Source organism: Orcinus orca, chromosome 16 (genome assembly GCF_937001465.1).
Source record: "Orcinus orca chromosome 16, mOrcOrc1.1, whole genome shotgun sequence".
Taxonomy (NCBI): Eukaryota; Metazoa; Chordata; class Mammalia; order Artiodactyla; family Delphinidae; genus Orcinus; species Orcinus orca.
This window is the reverse complement of record NC_064574.1, coordinates 30,402,213-30,423,933: the sequence shown is the minus strand read 5'-3', so window position 1 is coordinate 30,423,933 and position 21,721 is coordinate 30,402,213. Positions and strand designations below refer to the sequence as shown.

Here is a 21,721-nt window from a genome sequence, read left to right as displayed (position 1 = left end):
AATAGTCACATGTGCTAGTGGCTACCCTGTTGGACAGCACAGATACAGAACATTCCACCATCAAAGAAAGTTCTATTGGCCCTTGGTGTTCCCTTTACCGCTTAGGAACCTGTCTCCCGGGAAGTAGGGAAACACCCCTACACGGGGGTGGAGCTTGTAACGGAGAGCAGGACAGTGGGGTAGAGTAATCAGATGCGCCAGCACCTTGCCGGCCCCCACCCCCACCCGGCAGAGGCCGTGTCCACAGCCTCCTCCCTGCTGTAATGCACTCCCTCCCTTACAAAGAGATGCCTTGGCCCAGAGGGTGACAAGATCTCCCGAGTGGCACAGGGAGGAGGTGAGGAGGAAGGAGGAAGAGGCAGCCATGTGGCAGTTGGCAGGTTTTTTCCACCAAGGTTTGCATCAGTAACAAGGTAATGCTACCCATAGCCATACTACTGAGAGATGACCACTCAAACATGGCTCTCCTGGCTCTTTTCCCTTCCAATAATTTTTTATAAGGAAAAAGAGGCACGTGTATATACTGTGTGGTTCTGTTGCCTGCTATTTCCCTTAACATTATTTAATGGACATTTGCTGTCATTACACACTATTCTTATTATAAAGATCTTTTTGAAGAACAAGCCAGAATAACTAGAAAAAATCTGAAAATGAACAGTTTGATTTGGGGGTGGGGAAAACTAACCCATGAATACACAGAGCAATGAAAAAAATTTTTAAATCCAGTAACAGACCCAACTGCATAAGGAAATTGGGGCGGCGGGGGGGCGGGGACCTCTCAGCAAGTGGTGCTGGAGTCACTGGAAGAAGGAAACCATCTAAGAACTAGAAGAAAATGGAAAATTGAGGAAATTCTTGTAAAGCTGGAAGTGAGAAAACCTTTCCTGATTTCAGAATCCACATATAGTTAGGGGAAAGATTGATAAAGTTGACTACATAAAAAATTAAAACAAAAAAACCCTCTTACATAGAAAAAGAAAGCCACCATTAGCAAAGTAAAAACACAAATTACAAACTAGGAAAATACAATATGTAATTTGTATTACAATGGTTAATATTCCAATATATAGCTTCTAAAAATAAAGACACACAAAGAAATGCAAATGGCCTTTTAAGCATGTCAAAAGATGCTCAACCTTGCTCATAAATACGATGAAATAAAAATACGCCTGAAATACCATTTCCTGTTTAGCAGATGGGCACAAATCTCAAAATTTGGCCACAATCTGCTGATGAGGCTGTGGGAATGCAAGGAGTACACCCTCTGTGGAGGTGAATATCTAGCAAAGTTACATATGCATGATCCCTCTGACCCAGCCATCCCACCTATAGGATTCTAGCCCAAAGATTCTTCGGCAAAAAATGAAGAGAACGATTCCAACCCTACCAACAGGCAGCCTGAGCAGCCAGGGCTGGTCTGGGGGGCTTAGAGCCATATCACCCCCTGTGGAGTGGCCAGCTGTGTCCAGAAGATGGGCCCAGGAACAAGTGGTTTGCACACACATGATTTTGCATGAAATATCAAGGAGATTATAGAGAATTTGAAGCCCATCCAGGTATGAAAAACAACAACAACAAAAAAAACCTTTGCATTCAGAAGTCTTTCAGGTGGTCCAGTGGTTAAGAATCTTTCTTGCAATGCAGGGCATGCCGGTTCAATCCCTGGTCGGGGAACTAAGATCCCACATGCCAAGGGGCAACTAAGCCCACACGCCAGAACTATAGAAGCCCGAGCACCACAACTAAGACCCGATGCAGCCGAAAAAAACAAATAAAAATAAATAAATAAGTCTTTTAGAAAGTTTCTATATATTGAGCATGCCATTCTGGGAATTGTGCTAAGCACTTCATACATATTATCTCATTTAATCCTCACAACTCTCAGTAGAAGGAGTAAGCTGAGGCCCAGTTCCATGAAGAGCTCATCTGACTGACTCCAAGGCCACCAACTTAACCCCTGAGACTCTCTGAAGGTAGTAGAGGCTGGCAAAGATCAGGCGCAGGTCCCCTCTACAGGGGTGGCCTGGATGTTGTCACCACAGAGCCGCTAAGGATCCCTCCTTTGAACGGGAGCCTAGTGCAGGGAACAGGGTACTGCCAGCACTGATCTGGTGGGAAACCACCCAACTCCACGACCTACTAGAACCTTTCCACCTGGGCCCAAGTCCATCATGAGACCCAGATCTAAAGGCACAAACAATTCTATGGAATAACAACTCATGACCAAGCTACAGCACAGCTTTTGAAAATTCAAAAATATTATACCTCTAGGCACAAAAAATAAAAGAATTCCCCTTCCCCCACCACCACCAATAAAGACTCAGCAGCATTAACTTCCTGTAAATGGATACATCCTCTGGTTGAAATGAAAATGGAAAAGTACCTGTCATGTACAGTTACTGAAAGAGGTGAGTGTGGGAAGGAGCAAGGAGACAGGTGGAAGAGTGGCTCAGGAATGGTCTCTGGCAGGCTGTGGCCAACAGCAGTGGGTGCTAGGATCCCGAGATGTGGTTGCCATGGTACAGACAGCAGCTCCAGTTGTGTGATGTATGTGGCTGAGGGAGAAAGAGAAAGAGAAACTGGGTGATGGGGAAACAATAGCTAATGAGCTCTATGTGGTCCTGGGGGGGTGGGCAGGCATAAGGGATGGACAGACTGGGGGACAGTCCCAGGAAAATATCAGGAAGCAGAGGTAGGTGTAGGGAGGAAGGGGGGCTGCTGACACCCTCTAAGGTGGTAAGAAGAACTGGGTTTGAAAAGAGAGCATCTAGAGAATGAGGGTCAGGGAGGCAGAGACACAGCCTGGCCTCCGCCTCCCATGATTCCTCATACTCTTCCCTTGGGCCCAGGGCCCAGACATCACCTGTGACTCAGCTGATGAAATGCAACCTCATGGCTCATTAATTAGGAAGCCTGTAATTAGCCCGTCTCAGAAACCAGGATTCCCCAGAGAGAGCCCCTCTCACCTGCCTTCCTCTCCCCCCCACCCCAAGAATGAGATCAGGCTTGAGGGGATCTGGCCCCTGGGAATGAGGAGGGGAGGGGAGCATGAACACCGGGGGTAAATGAGATGCCGAGGCATGCGTTTATGCACCAGGCGGCCTTGGCAGATTGACCTTCTGTAATGAGATGGCGGAAATGATGGTAAGTGCCTCAGCCCCTGAAAGTTTCCTCAACTCAAGAAACCTGTGGGCAGGCTTGAGCGGCCTGGGTGGACCTGTTCAAGCTTGGTCTAAGGCCTGCAAAGCTGTGGCCCACATGTCTCAGTCATGGAGTGATCTGGAGCAAAAATACAGATTCAGCTGCCAAAACGCAGTTTCACATGATACGTGATGTCTGTCAGCAACTCTTCTTCAAATTCCCCCTTTATCCTCCCATCTACCTCCTGCAGTCCTTTTGTGCCCCTGCTCCCATACCTATTTTTCCAGTGCTCCCTGGAAACATCTATTCCAAACCTCAGTCTTCATCCTTTCCTCCTGACTTCATGCCACTGGGATGATTTCAAATGATTGGTTGCCAATTATTCAGCACTCCTCCCACCCAAAGGGGCACTTTGTTCCTTCTCTTGACCCTGGACAGGCTTGTGGCTGCTTCGACCAATGGAGTGTGGCAGCAGGGACCCTATGAGATTTCTGAGGCTGCCAGTCTGCTTAGTTTGCTGGAACACTCACTCTTGAAGCCTTGAGCCACCAAGCAAGAAGTCCAACTATCCCAAGGCCACCAGGCTGTGAGGAGCCACACAGAGAGGCCACAGGCAGGCAGGCACTCCAGTTGGCAGTCCCAGCTGGGCCCAGCCTCTGAGTCATCTCAGCCCAGGTGCCCAGGCATGTGCATGAAGAAGTCTCCAGATGATTCCAGCCCCAAGCCATTCGCTCTTTCCAGCAGGGACGCCACACATTGTGGGGCAGAGAAAAGGTGTCCTTGCTGTGCCCTGTTGGGGCTCCCAACCTTCAGAATCCATGAGCATAAAGAATGGTCGTTGTCTAGAGCACTGCATTGTGGGTGGTTTGTTACACAGCAGTAGTAACTGGAACAACCACAAAATCCTAGACAAATGCTGCAGAGGGGGCTGGGGAAGGAGGGGGAGAACCTGGGAGCTCAAAACCAGAATCCTCTTAGCAGAGAGGGGAGGGGAAAATCTAAAACTATTCCTATGCTAATATTTTGTACCTGACCGTGGGCAGCCAGCACAGACAGAGGATCCTAATACTTCCAGGCTGGCCAGCACACTGACTTGGCCATTTACTAAAGAGCCAGTGAGGGGCCCGATGCAGGGTCCTGGGGACACAAAGATGAAAGAAACACTGTCTAGTGGGGCAGGGAGACGGGGAAACACATGATTAAGGGATGTCTAGGTACAGTACTACATCAACCTGCAAGGAGAGTCAAGTCTGCTAAGGTCAGGGATGGGGGCAAGAAAGATGGGACTCTGGTACTGATCTCAGTGGATTTTGTGGGGAGGCATCCGCTGACTCTTCATAATAGCATCTTGATTTTCTTTTAAGGTACTACCCTTTCTCCATTGGCTACAGACCGAGGGAGCTTTAAGGAATGGACATATGACTCTCAAGAACATGAGGGGCAGGTAGGATTCTTCAGGAAGGGGCAGAAGGCAGTGAAATGGGTCTTCACACTCTGGTTTGGACCCTGGTGTCCTATGACAGGCGAGGAGGAAGCAGCTGAGTCGTTGGAGCCATGTGCCTACTGAGGGCAGGGCTCTGGCAGACTCAAGGACCATTAATGTCTAAGACCAGACAAGAAAAGCCCTTAGAGGGCCTTCTCTGGCTCTCCTCAGGGTGAGACCAGGGGACATGCCCACACAGAATCTGTGCACTGAGGGTTGTGGCCTGGAACTTGCTGCCTAACTTTCCCATGACTGTATCTATGGCTGGAAGAGTCCTCTTCCATGGGTCTGTGGCCCAGGTGGACTGCCCCTCAGCTGTGCAAATGTGCCTACGTGGCGGGAAGGGGAGGCAATTTGTGAGGTGCACAGGCAGAACCCGGAATGTCCACCAGTGTGCCTGTCCCTGGGATGTGGGACAGAACAAAGCTATAGGGAGAGACCAGCCCCCGAGGCTGCCAAGTTCTGCTGCAGACCTCCAAATCTGAACATGGACTTCAGGTCATCATGAACATATATTTTTCAAGGTAGGAGGACAGAACACGTTTCATTTTACATTTTGTTAGCTTGACTTACAACTTTTATATATTTAGTCATATTTTACCCCAGGTCCTAAAAAAGGTGGAGCTGATACTTAAAAAAAAAAAAATTTATTATGGAAAATTCCACACACATACAAAAATACAGATTAGTATAATCAACTCTCATGTACCCATCACCCAGTTTCAACAACTCTCAATTCATGGCTAGTCTTATTTCTTCTTTACTTACCCTCACCCAATTCACCCCTCTCATGTTATTTTGAAGCAAGTTAGGGTGGCATCAGATTAACACATTTAGGACATGATTTGTAGGAGCTCCTGGAGTTCTGTCTTCCAAAAAAACAGCAAATCACAACCTGGGATAGCCCATCAAAGCCTTGAAAGGTGCAGGGGTGGGGACCCCTCTCCCTCAGGGTGCTCTGGTGTTGGGGTCCTGCCCCTGCTCCTTGCTGGCTGTGGCACTTCAGGAAATTGCTTAACCCTTTTAAGCCTCAGTTTCCACAGCAATAAAATGGTGATAAACGTATCTTCTGACATTGTTACACAGCTTATAGTGTAGTGCTGGGAACACACTGTCAGCTTGCAGTAACTGTTAGCTGTTCCCCATCACCCCTGTTTAGGCATTTTCCCTGTTTAGTGTAGAAGATGGACAGATAAGTTTCTCCTCCCTGAGAAAGGAGAGGCTCGGAGGAGGGCACCCATTTTGTGACTGCCTCCCTTGCCATGAGGAGGGACACCCAGACATGAAGAAGGTGCCAGAGGCAGTAAGGAATTCCCAGGTGACTTCCCTGGACCCCAGGCCAAGCATAGGACCATCAACCTCCAACCCCGAATTCTAAATAAGTTATAAATGTCCTGGTGGTTTAGTCACTGTTAGTGGGTTTCCAGGCAATGGAGTGGTAAAGAACACAGACTCTGGGGACTGTGTTTCAATCCCAGGTCTGCTGTTTATTACCTGGGCCTCCTGGGGCAACTTCTCGGTCCCCCAGTTTCCTGTCTACAAATGGAGACAAAAATGACTTCCTCCTTCCTAGGGTTTTATGCGGATTCAAGGAGGAAAGGTTTGTAAAAGGCTGAGAACAGTACTGCCAGGTACCCAGGGCTATGGAAGTCTCTGTTGTTGTCCGGGGTTCAACAGGCCTGTTCTTCCTGTGTTATGTCCCGCCCCCCGCCCCCATGCTTAGATCCTCTTCCTTCACACCTTTGCAGCACAAGTTCTTTATCCTGCCAGCTGCGCCCTCCCTGCCCCCTCTTCCCGGAGCTCCCCACTCAGCCTTCACTCTCCAAACTACAGGCACCGAAGGTGTTCCGGAGAGGGGGACCTGCCCTGTGCCGTTGCCCCGCTGCCCACGCCCCGCGTGGCCACCCTGCGCGCTTTTCTCCGCCGGGAGCGCGGGGCTGGGGCCGGGCCGGGCTGGGCCAGGGTGTCAGATGGCGCAGCGAGATTCCTCCTGGGAGCCCCAGCCGGTGGGCCGTGCGCCCCGGCAGCGCCGCCCGCTTTGTGCTCGACCCCGTCGGGTCCCCGAGGCCCACGAAGCTTCCTGACTGCGCTTCTGCTCCCCTCGGCCCGCGGCATTTCTGGCCAGTCCTCTGGCTGAAGCGTGAGAGAAGCGCATGTGGCCCTCCGCTGGCTCTTCCCAGCCGACCAAAGGGGGCCACCTCGATCGCCCCCTCTCATGGGCGATCCCTGGTTGAGGAACTAAGATCCTGCAAGCCACAAAGACAACTACCCTGGTGTAGGCCTTGGAGCGGGAGCCCACAGTCCCCAGATGTGAATCCACCCACCTGGCTGCTGTACAGGCTTTTAATACAGAAAAAAGCCTGTCAAAAATATTTTTTCCTAGGTTATGTTGCTTTTTACTTAGGTTATTTTTGCAGGTAAGACTTTTTATGATGACCTCTCATTTCTGATTTCTTTTAAGCTTAATGTAACCCTCTTTAGAGATCTCATATTCACATTCAGCTCCCTCCCGTCTGATGAAGAAGGGAAAGCTTTTTTATTTTTTCCTTACTGCTGGTGCAGACCCAAGGCAGTTTCATGCGAAGGCCCAGCATTTTTCTTATGTTTGTTGCCCCTGCTCAACGCGCCCTCTTCAATTCATTCAGTCAGCAGTTCTTGGGCTCTCACAACGTTTGCTCACTTTCGTTCCTCTGCATAGTTCACAGAGCATTTGTGTGACCACACTGCTGAAGGTCCTTGAGTCAGACTAATAGGAAGCAGATGAGATGAGACGCTAGCAGACCTGTTTGAGAATGAGGCCACCCCCTTCGGAGGGTAGCAGAGATGTCATTATAGTACAAGCACTGGGTTGACCCTGAGAAAAAAGGAATAAGAAACAGGAGTGGGGGGCAGTTGTTACCTGTTCTCAGAAAAGAGGGTCTAAGGGTAAGGAAGTATTTAAAGAACATTCTGAGACTTGGAGTTTAATCTGGAGGCTTGCAACTCTTTGTTATGTAAAGATTTCTGAAAATTCTAACCCCTTATAGCACCTTCAGATCTGATTCCCTTAAGACCTCAGTGAGATAGGACATGGGGTCAGTACATCAAGCAACCTTGGGAACAGGTGTGACTCGCTCAAGGTCACACAGTAACTCCCTGGAGAGCTGAGGCTGGTACCCAGGGCTCCCCTCCCTCCCTTCCTCCTTTCCATAATTTATTGAAAACTCACTGTGTGGCAAGCACTGTACCAGGAGTGGGGTTACAGTACGGAACACAAAGGATGGAGTCCTTTCTGCCCTGAGGCTTTCATTCTAGAGGGGGTACAGTCATACATACAAAATAATAATAATAATAAACAAACAAATGAACTGCAAGTTGTAGTAGGTGCTATTAAACCCATCAACATAGACCCAACTTAAAAAATAACTGAGCTAAGTGTGAGGTATGCTCCACGTGGGTGCTCAGGGAAGGCTCCTCTTGGGAGATGACACTTTAAAGCAACAAGGTGAACCCCAGGGATAGGTGAGGGCAGGCAAGCCTTTTAGGACAAGGAGACAGCAGGCTCTGAAATTCCAAAGCAGGGATGGAAAGAAGCAGATAGTTTGATATAGATTTTAGAGGTAGGACTAACAAAGGGTGAGGCGAAGCAATGGATCAGGGTGAGTCCCAGGTTCTGGGAGGACCAGCTGGCTGGATGGTGGTATGATTGCAGGGCTGGAGAACCCTGGGAGAGAACAGGGGAGCAGCTAAGAATCAGGAGTTGACCATGCTAAGTTGGAAAGGCCTATTGAATATCCAAGGGGAGTTGTCACTGGACACTTGGGGGAGAGGCCCAGGATGGAGGTATGAATTTGAGAATCATTAGTTTGTAGAAAGTATATAAAATTATGGGGTTAGAAGCAGTCACCTAAGAAGAGAAGAGAAGGGACACAGGACTGAGTCCTGGGATACTCCAACATTTAGAAGTCAAGGTCAAAGAGGTAGAGCCAGAAAAGGAGACTGAGAAAGAACATCCAGTGTGGTGGATTTTTTTTTTTGGCAATTTATTTATTTATTTTTTGCAGTATGCGGGCCTCTCACTGTTGTGGCCTCTCCCACTGCGGAGCACAGTCTCCGGACGCACAGGCCCAGCAGCCACGGCTCACGTGCCCAGCCGCTACGCAGCATGTGGGATCCTCCTGGACCGGGGCACGAACCCGCGTCCCCTGCATCGGCAGGCGGACTCCCAACCACTGCGCCACCAGGGGAGCCCCAGTGTGGTGGATTTTAAAAGTATATATTTAAAAAGGACAAGTGCAGAATTCTCTAGCTATCCAGTGGTTAGAACTCGGCAATTTCACTGCTGGGACCCAGGTTCAATCCCTGGTTGAGGAACTAAGATCCTGCAAGCCACAAGACATGGCAAAAAAAAGAAAACAAGACAACTGCTCAACCATGTTGAATGCTACTAAGGGATAATGTAAAATGAGGACATGGACATGACCACCAAATTTGGTAATACAGAGGTAGTTTATGACCTTGATAACAGGAGTTTCAGTGGACTGGTTTGGGCAGAAGCCTGAGTGGAGTGAGTTGAAGAGTAAATGTTGACTTCTGGATAAAAATGGCAGTTGGACAACAATGAAAAACAAAGGTGATCACTAACTCCAGGGAACACAAAAAGTTGTTCAGTGATGGAAAGCTCATCATAATATACCATATGGTTTAGCTTGGAGGTTTAGCTTGCAGTCTAATTCGTAATAGTGACCTAACCATTATGACATTATTATATCAAGAAAATGGTGTGGGAGGGTACTGTGAGGGGTGGTGGGGAAGGACTGGTAAAAGAGTTAATCCTCTCTTTCTAAGTGACACTGAATCAAGATCATGAGCTAAGTTGTAGAAGATGTAAGGGTGGCAAAGGTGTGAAAAAGTAGTTTTGGAAAGAGAACATATAAGGGAAGTGAAGAAGGGGTGGGGGTGTCCTCAGGGTCCATGTGACCTGTGAGGTGTTATAGTGGAAATGCAGCCAGTCAGCACAGTAACGGGACTTTTTCCAGCCAGTGTGGGCTCCAAGAAGGTGGTATTGGGAGAAGCAGGCCCTCTGGTATCTGTGTGGAGGTGGGATTTGGGATCTTCAAAGGGCCCTGGTATGGGAGGCAAGTCTTAGAATGGTGATTCAGGTAGACACGGCTAGTCAGGACACAGCTTGTACCAGAGCTTGAGCCCTTCATTTCCTGTAGCTCCTTCAGTTTTCAGTTGGTAACTCAGACCAAAAGTACAGAGAGGGCAAGGTGCTGGGCCAAGGCACAGCTGGCCTAAGCCAGGCCTCTGGCCGCCCCTCTCAGTCTGCCCCACAACGCAGAGTCTCAGGAGGGCAATGTCCAGACCAAGTTTATTTCTAGGCCATGAACAGAATGAAAAAGTTTATCCTGCATTAACTCAGGAAGCTACTCTCTCTGGAAGAACTCTCTTAAGGTCTTATTAAGAATAATGGCATTAATGATACTACAATACTATTAATTAACTTTACAATGGTGCAGGCACTTTTTCAAATCTCTCCTGCATTACATTATCTCAGTTCTCATGACAACCTGGTGATGTGGGTGCAAATATCTTCCCCACTTCACACTGGAGAGAAATGAGGCACAGAGAGGTCAAGTGATCTACCCGAGTCATGATGTTTTGAGGAACAGAGGCCAGATTTCAACAGGCTGCTGGGCTCCAGCATACTCACAGCCCCCCACCTCTGGGACCTGGGACCCTGCACTGCACTTGGTTGACAGGAAGCAGCTGGAGCTTCCTGGCAGCACTCTGGAGAGGAGGCTGAGAGTCTGGGGGTTGGGTGAGCTGGGGGCTGTGCAGCGCCTGAGAGGTTCAGGGTGGCTAGCTTGGATTCAAGGACCAGAGGGCCACTCAGGCGGCCGAGGGAGGGAGACTTCCATCCCTTAAACCTACCAGCCTGGGGTCATAAACCAAAAGCTGCTTCTCAGGCTGGGCCCATCTGGCTGTGGCTCTGGCCCTCCCTGAGCCTCAAAGCCCCCTGAGGCCCCAGGCCTGAGCTGGTACCTGCTCTGGTCCCCACATACTAGTGTCCTGGTCAGGGTAGGAATTGGGGCAAACTGGCTGTCAGTTTACCCCCCAACCTTTGAGCCTTACTGGGTCCGGATTTCCTCATTCCCCCATAGATGCTCCCCTCACCCCATGCTCCTGCCTGGAAGGAGAGTGATGGGGACATGCCAAGAAGCTATCCCCAAGGTCCCCAGTCCCTGAGTCTTTGGACCCTGGTGTGGGTGTGAGTGGGGGGGGTGGGAGCATCCCCAGCTCCCCCCGGGAACCTGCCTCACCCACCAAGTGGGAATGACCCCCTGACCCCATGTTGGTCTCTTGCCTCCATTACACGGGGCTGCAGGCAGCACTTTCTGTCCTAGTGCAGCCGGTACAAAGGCCTCTGTCTGCACCACCTCGAGTGTGTGCCGTTCTTGGTCACTTGTCCTCTCACAGGACTAATGCTCCTGATGGGGCCCTGCATACCGACTGTCCCCTGCTCATCACTCCTGGGCTGGGGCCTGACCTGCTCCTTACACAGCAGCCCCTCGGGTCACCCCTGCCCCCTCCTCTGGGGTCTGTGTTGGGGGACAGGGCCTGTTGACCCCCAGCCTCTTCTGGGCACCAGAAAGCTTGGAGACAGTCTCCAGGTGACCGCCCCCCCTGACACGTCTGTCTCTCCCTGAGTCCAGAGAGTCACAATTACAGTCACAGCAGCTCCTGTCACACCGCAGCCACACCGCTGCCAATGACAGCCCAGAGGCTGGCACCCCTCCCCCATCATCCCCTGCACAGGCCCACGTGCGTCCCCAGATGCCTGAATCACTGCTGACGACTGGGACCTGGCGGCCATGGGCTCCTGGGGAGCCACTGGGGAGGGGGGTGGTGGCCACGTCACCTCAGAGGGAACACCTGCAGACATAAATAGGCAGCCAGCGAAGGCAGCACAGCACAGTCCACAGAGCAGCACTGCAGACTGTGCCCACCTGTGCCAGGATGCCCGACGCCACACTGCCTGCCTGCTTCCTCGGCCTGCTGGCCTTCACCTCCGCTTGCTACTTCCAGAACTGCCCAAGGGGCGGCAAGAGGGCCATGTCCGACCTGGAGCTGAGACAGGTATGACCGTGGCCCATCTCAGGGTTACTGGGCCGGGGCAGAGGCCCAGGGATGGCATCACAGTGCAGGGGCTAGGAAGGGAAGTCGTGGGAGAGGCAGGCTTTAGGGGAAGTGCCCAACAGAAGAAGGGAGGCTTGGCATGGGCAAACAGAGGGGACCAGGCTGTCGGGCGGGCTAGGACGGGCTGTAGGACTTCCTGAACATTGTCTCCATCCAGAGAAGGGATGCAGGAAAGAGAGGTTTCCCCAGTAACTGGACTCTGTGCTGGATCAGGGAGAACTGGATGGCAAGACCTCCTCTGTGCCCATGGCGGCCTCTCCTCCAGGACTAGCTGGAGCTTCGGAGGCTCTGTCTTCTCCAGCACTTGAGGCCTTCCCTGTTCAACTCCTGGCCTCTCCTAGCCATGGGCCCCAGCCCCCCATCCCCCAGAAGCTGGCCATTGCCCTGAGCTTGCCTGAGTGGGAGGTGCCACCCAAGTATCCTGTAAGGAAGTTCTGCTGGGTACCTAGCCCAATTCTTTCATGCTGCATGTCCAGTGATTCCCTCTTATTCCACCTTCAGCAGAGCTAAAGGAAATCCAATAACCATGCTCAATTCTGTCAAGGCCACAGGTGGCCAGTTTTGAGCTGCTGAACAAACTAGGGTGGGTAGGTGGACAGCCCCCACAAACAACCCCTCCCTCTGCTTGGCAGCTTTGGAAGCTGGAGTCACCTAGGTGCCTCATGCCCTCCTCTAGGGCTCATGTCCCTGCCACCCACAGGGTCAGTCCATAGGTGAGTGAGCAGAGGTCAGGGCCCAAGTGAGACCCACTGGCTTGAGGGGCAGGGTAAGGCCAGAGAGGGAACAGGACATGTGAAGAAGGGCCTGAGTGTATTCTGGAGCGGGGCAGGGACCCTCCCTGCACGGGGTGGGGTGGGTGTGGAGAGGGGGTGCATGCTAGAGATGGAACTGGAGCAACGTGGGCAGAGGAGGAAGGTCTGCATTAAGGGGAGGGTAGTGGGCAGCTGAGAGAGGGGTGCACACCAGGAGGCCCCAAAGGTGAGAAGGAAGGTCTCTCCCATGCAGCCCATGAGGGACCCCTCCCTCAACTAAGGGGGAGGATGCTGAGGGCTGTCACTGAGAGCTGTTCCTTAGTCACCTGAAAACCAAGGCAGCCGAGTAGCTTTTGAGTCCCCTCCTTCGACCGCTTCTGGGGGCCAAAGAGCGCCAGGGAGACCCCCGAACCTCCGGCGCTCCTCTGCCCTGTCCTCCCCCACCCGGCTCAGCCCCCTGCCCCGCAGGCTCTCCCTCCCGGGCCCGGGCCCCTCCCCGCCCCCGGCTCACCCCCGCCCTCCCGCCAGTGTCTCCCCTGCGGCCCCGGGGGCAAAGGCCGCTGCTTCGGGCCCAGCATCTGCTGCGGGGACGAGCTGGGTTGCCTCGTGGGCACGGCCGAGGCGCTGCGCTGCCAGGAGGAGAACTACCTGCCGTCGCCCTGCCAGTCGGGCCAGAAGCCGTGCGGGAGCGGGGGCCGCTGCGCCGCCGCCGGCATCTGCTGCAACGACGGTGAGCGGCCTGGGCGGCGGGGGAAGGGGGGTGGGGGCGCTGGGTCCTGGCCGGGGCGGGGGCCGGGCCAACCTGGGTCTGGTGGGGGCGGGGCCTGGGCAGCTTGCTGCGCCCCCGCGCCGCGCGCTCAGCCCATGCTGCCCGCAGAGAGCTGCGTGACGGAGCCCGAGTGCCGGGAGGGCGCCAGCTTCCCTCGACGCGCCCGGGCGAGCGACCTGAGCAACGCGACCCTGCTGGACGGGCCGAGCGGGGCCTTGCTGCTGCGGCTGGTGCAGCTGGCGGGGGCGCCGGAGCCCGCTGAGCCCGCCCAGCCCGGCGTCTACTGAGGCGCCCCCACCCCACCCCCCGCCCTCGCAGCACGAAAAATAAACGGTCTTAAAGGCATTGGCTAGCGTGCGTCTCCGTCTCTGGGGGTGGAGAGGGGAGAGGACAGGAGGGTGGGGGACCAGTTCCCGGACCCTAAGTCGTGAGCAGATCCACCCCAGAAAAGGGACAGATCCTGTCGGGAAGCGATCTTGGGCCAGCACGATTCTAGATAGAACTACTGACAGGGCGACCTGCGGGCGGGGAGGGGAAGGGCCACTGTCCAGGCCGCGGAGGGGCTGGGTTGGGGATCTGGCAGAGGGATGGAAATAAAGGCAGAGATGGGGAAAGACATGGGTGGACAAGATAGCAAGAGACAGAGGGACAGCAGAACGATGGAGAGAGAGAGAGAAACATTGAGAGTCACGGAGAGAAGAGTGAGAGAGAGAGGCAAGGGGATGCACCAAGGGTGACCGCAGTTCTCGTCCCCGTTTACATCCTGGGAAGCTGAGGCACAAACAGCTTCAGGAATTCCCAGCCTATCTCATCCAAGGCTGTGCTTTATGTGCCCGTGTGGAGGGGACAACATCACCCCAGATGAGGCAGAGAGGGGGGCCAGGTACTGTCGGTCCAGGAGGAGACTAAGCATCCCCATTCGGGCCACTCAGCCAGCATGAGAGACACAGCCCACGGAAACCCTAGGTACATACCCCTCCCCCCCAAAACAGCCACACCAACCACACACACAGCCAGACAAACAGACAAGAAAAAAATTGTTTGGGACATGCCCGGTGATCTTTGCCCACAGTCAGAGATACAGACCCTGAGATACACATTGGGAAGCACAGACACACCCAGGGAAATGCAGACCCAGCTGACTGGACCATAGACAGGCACATGTACACACACACACACACACACACACACACACACACACACACACACTCACATTAGTACCTTCCAGCCTTGACAATGCAGCTTCAGGGTAGAAGTCTGCTAGCATTTGGCAGATCCTCTTCTATGGCCCTCTGTCCCTCTTTGTCCCCTCTATCCCATCCACCCCTTTATCCCCTTTCCCCTCACTGGTCTCTTTTCCCCTGTCCACCCCCTGACCTCTCGTTCCTCTTGCTTCTCTCCTTATCCCTCTTCATCCCTTCCTTGCCTCTTCTGTCCCAACTTTCCCCTCCGTTACCTCCCATCCTTCTCTCTCTACCCCCTCTCTGCATCCTCTCCTTGGGATTTCTTGCTCCAGGTCTTGGGACCACAGGGGCTGCATCTCCTCTGGAATCCTCCCACACTTGGAGGCCAGGAGGGAGGCCAGGAGGGAGCGCAGGCAGAGAGAAGTCACTCTGAGCCCTGACCCCAACACCCTGCCTTGGGGCGGAGCCTAGTGACTCAGTCTCAGTCAGCCGCAAGCTCTCTTCTGGTCTTAGAGCTCTGCTCTGCCATCATCCTGACCCAGCTCAGTGTCCAGCGTGATTAAGTCTGGCCGGGGCAGGGCCCACACTGGCTTCTCTCCCTGCCATGGCCTCCCGCCTCTACCCTAGTGTGGCACACTCAGGACCAGTCCCCAGGTCTGGGAAGACCTGGGGCAGGACCAGACCTAATAGGAATTTAGTAACCCATCCAGACAGAGGGCGGTGGGAAGAGGCAGCTTGGTTTTTAAAAAAGGATCATATGCTCAACGTCGCTAATTATTATAGACAAGCAAATCAAAACTGCAATGAGGTATCACCTCACACCAGTCAGAATGGCCATCATCAAAAGACCTACAAATAATAAATGCTGGAGAGGGTATGGAGAAAAGGGAACCCTCCTACACTGTTGGTGGGAATACAAATTGGTGCAGCCACTATGGAGAACAGTATGGAGAGATTCCTTAAAAAACTAAAAATAGGGCTTCCTGGGTTGCGCAGTGGTTAAGAATCTGCCTACAAATGCAGGAGAAATGGGTTCCAGTCCTGGTCCGGGAAGATCCCACATGCTGTGGAGCAACTAAGCCCGTGAGCCACAACTACTGAGCTTGCGCTCTAGACCCTGCAAGCCACAACTGCTGAAGCCCGAGTGCCACAACTACTGAACCCCGCGTGCCTAGAACCCGTGCTCCGCAACAAGAGAAGCCATTGCGGGACTTCCCTAGTGGCGCAGGGGTTAAGAATCTGCCTGCCAATGCAGGGGACACGGGTTCCAGCCCTGGTCCGGGAAGATCTCACAGGCCACGGAGCAACTAAGCCTGTGCGCCACAATTACTGAGCCCACGTGCCACAACTACTGAAGCCTGTGCTCCTAGAGCCCGTGCTCTGCAACAAGAAAAGCCACCACAATGAGAAGCCCGCACACCACAACGAAGAGTAGCCCCCATTCACCGCAACTAAAGCCCGCGCGCAGCAACGAAGACTCAACACAGCCAAAAATAAAATAAATTAATTAAAAAAATCTCTTTAAAAAACAAAAACAAAAACAAGAGAAGCCATCGCAATGAGAAGCCCGTGCACCGCAATGAAGAGTAGCCCCCACTCGCCGCAACTAAAGAAAGCCCGCGTGCAAAAATGAAGACCCACCGCAGTGCCCCCCCCAAAAAAACAAAAAAAAACCCTAAAAATAGAGTTGCCATATGATCCAGCAACCCCACTCCTGGGCATGTATCCAGAAAAGACAAAACCTATAATTCGAAAAAAGATACATGCACCCCAATGTTCATAGCAGCACTATTCACAATCACCAAGACATGTAAGCAACCTAAGTGTCCATCGACAGATGAATGAAAAAGATGTGGTATATACATATACAATGGAATATTACTCAGCCATAAGAAAGAATGAAATAATGCCATTTGCAGCAATATGGATGGACCTAGAGACTATCATTCTAAGTGAAGTAAGTCAGACAAACACAACTATCATTTGATACCACATACGTGGAATCTAAAAAAATGATACAAATGAACTTATTTACAAAACAGAAGCAGACTCACAGACATAGAAAGCAATCTTATGTTTACCAAAGGGGAAGGAGGGGGGATAAATTAGGAGTTTGGGATTAAAATATACACAGTAATATATATAAAATAGGTAAACAACAAAGACCTGCTGTTGCACAGGGAACTATATTCAATATCTTGTAATGAACTATAGTGAAAAAGAATCTGAAAAAGAATGTATAGAAAAGAAAAAGAAAAAAGAGAATATATATATTTGTATATATGTATAACTGAATCACTTTGTTGTACACCAAAAACTAACACAACATTGTAAATCAACTATACTTCAATTAAAAAAATGGATCATAGACTTAAATATAAAATCTAAAATTATAAAACTTACTTTTAAAAAAATTTATTTATTATTATTTATTTATTTTGGCTGCGCTGGGTCTTCGCTGTGGCGCACCGGCTTCTCTAGTTGCGGCATGCACACTCTAGAGCACGCTGGGCTCAGTAGTTGAGGCATGTGGGCTTAGTTGTGGTACATGGGATCTTAGTTCCCGACCAGGAATTGAACCCAGGCCCCTTGAATTGGGAGAACAGAGTCTTAATCACTGGACCACCAGGGAAGTCCCTAAAATTATAAAACTTCTTGAAGAAAATATAGGGGAAATTCTTTAGGACCTCAAGTTATACAAAAATTTCCTAGCTCTGACACCAAAAGCAAGATCCATAAAAGAAGAAATTTGATACATTTGGAATTCACCAAAATTAAAAACTTCTGCTCATTTTATTTAATTAATTAATTTATTTATTTTGGTTCATGATATATCACATTTAAGACAATATATAATGTTTTTACAGCGGAATGACGATTTGGTTGTGTACAACTGGAACAATTTTGCCCACTAAATATATTTTAAAAAGTCTTCAATCAAAGAATAGACATCTGCTTTAAGAATACTGATGGCTGGATTATTGGACATGTCACTAATTTGTCTGTCAGAAATATTCATACATTATCCATGAACGTGTAATCGTATTACCTTGCAGAAATTTTGAAGTTTTGTCTTTCATACATGAAATAACTGAATCCTTGGAAGACACAATGAGCATGTGTTAGCTTCAGTCCCAGGAGTGGCTTAGAACCTGGAAAGTCTGCCTCTTAGAGAGTCCAGATCTGACCTGAGCTTGCTGTACCTCCAGAGGAAGTGCTCCTGTACAAGGAACAAGTGCACTGACCCCCAGCCCCATTTTCATTCCAATGTCACCATCCTCCAACCAGATTGGGGGAAGGACAGCTAACCATGCAAATAAATGTCTAAGGGGGTGTGAGAAGCAATGGGACCGTCCCACAAGACTGGGGAGTGTGAGGAGGTACAATTGTGGGGACAACACTTTATCACAATCAGGTACACAGGACAGGAACAGGACAGTTTTCAAAGCTTTCTTTATATGAAAACAGAACATTCTGAAGTTCTTACCATACTTTGTTAGAGTACTACCCCAAAGGTACCCTGAGTCTAATCCTTGTGACCCATGAAATTCTATTATGTGGGAAAAGATACTTTACACATGGAACGAAGTTAAGGATCTTGAGATGGAAAATGGCTCTGGAGTATCCGGGCGGTCCCTCCATGTAATCTCAGTGTTCTTATGAGAGAGAAAGAGGCAGAGGGAGGCTGGACTGTAGGAGTGTGGACGTGGTCATGAGAGCAGGAGAGAGCTTCTGCTCTTTAAAGTACACTGTTAAGAGAATGCAAAGACAAGCCACAGACTGGGAGAAAAGATTCACAAATCGCACAACTTATAAAGGACTTATACCCAGAATATATAAAGACTGCCCTCTCAAAACTCAATAATAAGAAAATGACTCAACTTTTAAAATGGCTAAACAATTTAAGCAGGTACTTTACCACATAAGATACATAGATGGCAAATAAACACATGTAAAGATGTTCAGCATCATTAGTCATTAGGGAAAGGCAAATTAAAGCCATAGTGAGAAACCATTTCAATGTCTTAAGAAAAAGGGGGGCGCTGAGAATATCATGTGCTGACAGGGATATGGAGCAATCGTAACCCTCATATATTGTGGATGTGGATACAAAATCATTTACCCACTCTGGAAAACTGTTCTATAGTTTCTCGTAAAGTTAAACTTACAATTACCATTTAACCCACCAGTCCCATTAACAGGTAGTGATCCAAGTGAAATGAATATCTATATTCACACAAAAAGCTGTATGTGAATGTTTATAGTGGCTCTATTGTAATCACCAAAAGTTTATAAGTTTTAAACAGATTAGAATTTGAACTATGATCCATTTTGAGTTAATTTTTGTATAGGGTGCAAGTTGTACATTGAAGTTCACTGTTTGCATCTGGATATTCATTTGTTCCAGCTCTATTTGTTTGTTTTAATTATTTTTCTTTTCTTTCTTTCATTTTTTTTTTGGCCATGGGGCTTGCAGGATCTTAGTTCCCCGACTAGGGATTGAACCTGGGCCCTTGGCAGTGAAAGCATGGAGTCCTAACCACTGGACCGCCAGGGAATTCCCTCCAGCTCTATTTGATGTAATGACTATTCTTTGTCTATTCAATTGTCTTTGTAACTTTCTCAAAATCATTTGACCATACACATGTAAGTCTATTTCTGGCCTCTCTGATCTGTTGCATTGATCAATAGGCCTATCTTTTCTTTACTCCCACCCTGCCCTGAGTGTGGTAGCTTTACAGTAAGTCTGGAAATTAGGTAGTGAGACTCTTTCAACTTTCTTCTTCAAAACTGATTTAGCTATTTTAGTTCCTTTGCAATTCGTACCAAAAAAATCCTTCTGGGAATTTGATTGGCACTGTGTAGTAATAGAATTGTAGCTACATTTTCCAGCTTCATTTGCACTGTGTGTCCATATGACCATGTTCTTGTCAATAAAATGTGAGTGAAAGGAATAGTGAACTTGGGGTCTTAACGACAGTGTGAGCCTCCTACACACTCTTTCCCTTCCCACCCAGTGGAATCCACAACGTCCTGGTCTCAAATATGCAGGCAGAGATGAGGCCTAGGGGATGACAGAGCTATATGAGAGAAGAAACCTGGGTCCCTAAGTGACAAAGTGGAACAGAGCTGAGGATGTTCACTGAGGACTGATAGGACAGAGGGAATTAAACAGTGACCTTCTCTACCTCCCTAAGGTCTCCTTACGGTTTGGGTGTTTTTATAATGGCAGCCTAACTTTAACTAACTATAACCCCTGAATTCTGAAACAATTAAAAAATGAAATAAAAGAATGTGATATTTGGAAGCCAGAAGACTACCTTTATTATTGATAGAACTGATATTAAACAATGCAACTTGGACCTGCTGGCAAGGAGGTTTCACAAAGCTGAGTAACAAGCTAGAGCTGTTTACTGTCCCAGACACAAGGAGCTGGACCTTCACAGGGCTTACCGCTGAGCTCCTGCATTTGCACTGTGACAGCACATGCTTCCTGGGATGGCAGCCTCATCCCAAGAGGGATCGGAGAGGAAGGGGTGGCATTATACCTGCTCCTTTCCTCTCACCCTGCCCCACAAGTCAGCTACTCCCTGGGAGGAGTGTTATCTCAGGGAAACCCCTCTACGTGGAAGAAAATATCGGGAAAGGGAAAAAATATTTCTGACCTCTGCCCCATGGACAATCACCTCTTATGACGCCGGGAAAAACTTCTGGTATAATTTCAAACCATTCCAGATTTAAAAACTAAACTACACGAAATTTAGTAGGTATGGAAGCAGGGCAAACTTATTGTCCACATAGACCCTACAGAAAACTGAAATTGCTGTCCTTCAAGGTTGTACTGGAGGAGCTGGATAGTACAGAGTGACATAAAAATAAATCACAGCAATAAATGCTCAGTGATGCAGTCAATGATTATAGCTTTCAGACTGGAATGCTGTGTCCTAAAGCTTCTCACAGCTGTGAAGAGCTCATCTCTGAGGTTGCCCACAGTGTTCTGGTATGCACACATATGAATTTTTATTTTACAAATTAGTATTATTTCAAAATGTACAGATACTACTCACATCTTTTTTAACAAAGTAATTCACATCTTTTTTAACAAAGTAAATTTGGGGCATCTCTTCATATCAGAATATTTACCTCTACCACAATCTTTTTGGTTTTTTAGATTTTATTAAGAGAAATTTCAAATATACAAAAAAGTAGAGCCACTAAACAAAGACCCCTTGGGTACCTACCCCCTCCTTCACTCCCACAATTATCAACACATGATCCTTCTTTCATCTCTACCTCCACTCCCTCCTCCCACCCCCAAGTCACCCCAGTAGTCATCCCATGTCATCTGTAAACGTTCCAGTGTGCATCTCAAATGAGAGGAACTTTTGTTAAAGATATGACCACAGACTGTTACCACACACATGCAAGCCCCAAGCCAAAACTCAACAATATATATTATCATCAAATATATACTGTTCAAATTTCCCCAGGTGTCCCATGAATACATTCTTTGTGATTCATTGATATCTGAGTCCATCTTTTCTTTAGGTACAAAAAAGACTATTGATCCTCATGGTGCTTTGACCATCTTATTTTCCTGAATGTCCTGTAGAGATTGGCTTCCAATCTCTTTTTACTGTATTTGATATAAGCAGATATAATCATGAGATGACCTTATTGTGTATATGTCACCCAGTGTAGCCTGAAATGTTTAGCTACATATTAAAATAGTGTTATTTTGTACTAAATTACTTTCCTTTTCTGTACTTTATATTACTGCTAGGACTAATTATATGTTTTTGAAATTGTGTGTGGGCGGGCATGTTATCTAGGAATTTCATTCCCAGGTAGTTAAATGGGTTCACAAAGTACTAGTTATACAAAGCAGGGGTTGGGAACCACCACCCTGCACAAGCCCCAAGCACTTTGGTAGTTTGAAGGAGTCATTCCAAGGAGGACAAAGGCCATGGGTCTAAGCGAGGAGGAAGAGTGAAGAATGGCTTCTGCACCGTCTGGCCACTGAACCACTTCACTTAGCACACGTGGCAGCTCTCCCAGCTCCTCTTCCTCACCAGGCCCAGGTTGATGCCACCTCTGCATCATCCCCTGAAAAAGAGGTGTCAATCTGCCCCTGTGTTACTGAGACCAGAAAAGGAAACACTGGAGGGGTGAGGGGACCCTGAACTCTCTCTCCAGGTGGGGAGACCTG

General features: G+C 49.3%; 1 protein-coding gene across 1 annotated transcript; it reads left to right on the top strand.

The window, feature by feature from the left end:
* Positions 1 to 11,461: 11,461 nt before the first annotated feature.
* AVP (arginine vasopressin) lies at positions 11,462 to 13,672 on the top strand. Its single transcript, XM_004285315.2, has 3 exons — positions 11,462 to 11,746; positions 13,087 to 13,288; positions 13,436 to 13,672. Exons 1-3 carry the CDS (start codon positions 11,627 to 11,629, stop codon positions 13,612 to 13,614), a joined length of 501 nt encoding a protein of 166 aa, XP_004285363.1. The 5' UTR covers positions 11,462 to 11,626; the 3' UTR covers positions 13,615 to 13,672.
* Positions 13,673 to 21,721: the final 8,049 nt, after the last annotated feature.

Coding starts and splice junctions, on each gene's coding strand:
- AVP (XM_004285315.2), top strand. CDS start 11,627: ATGCCCGACGCCACACTGCCTGCCTGCTTCCTCGGCCTGCTGGCCTTC. Junction 11,747..13,086: donor CCGACCTGGAGCTGAGACAG/GTATGACCGTGG, acceptor CCCTCCCGCCAG/TGTCTCCCCTGCGGCCCCGG. Junction 13,289..13,435: donor CGGCATCTGCTGCAACGACG/GTGAGCGGCCTG, acceptor TGCTGCCCGCAG/AGAGCTGCGTGACGGAGCCC.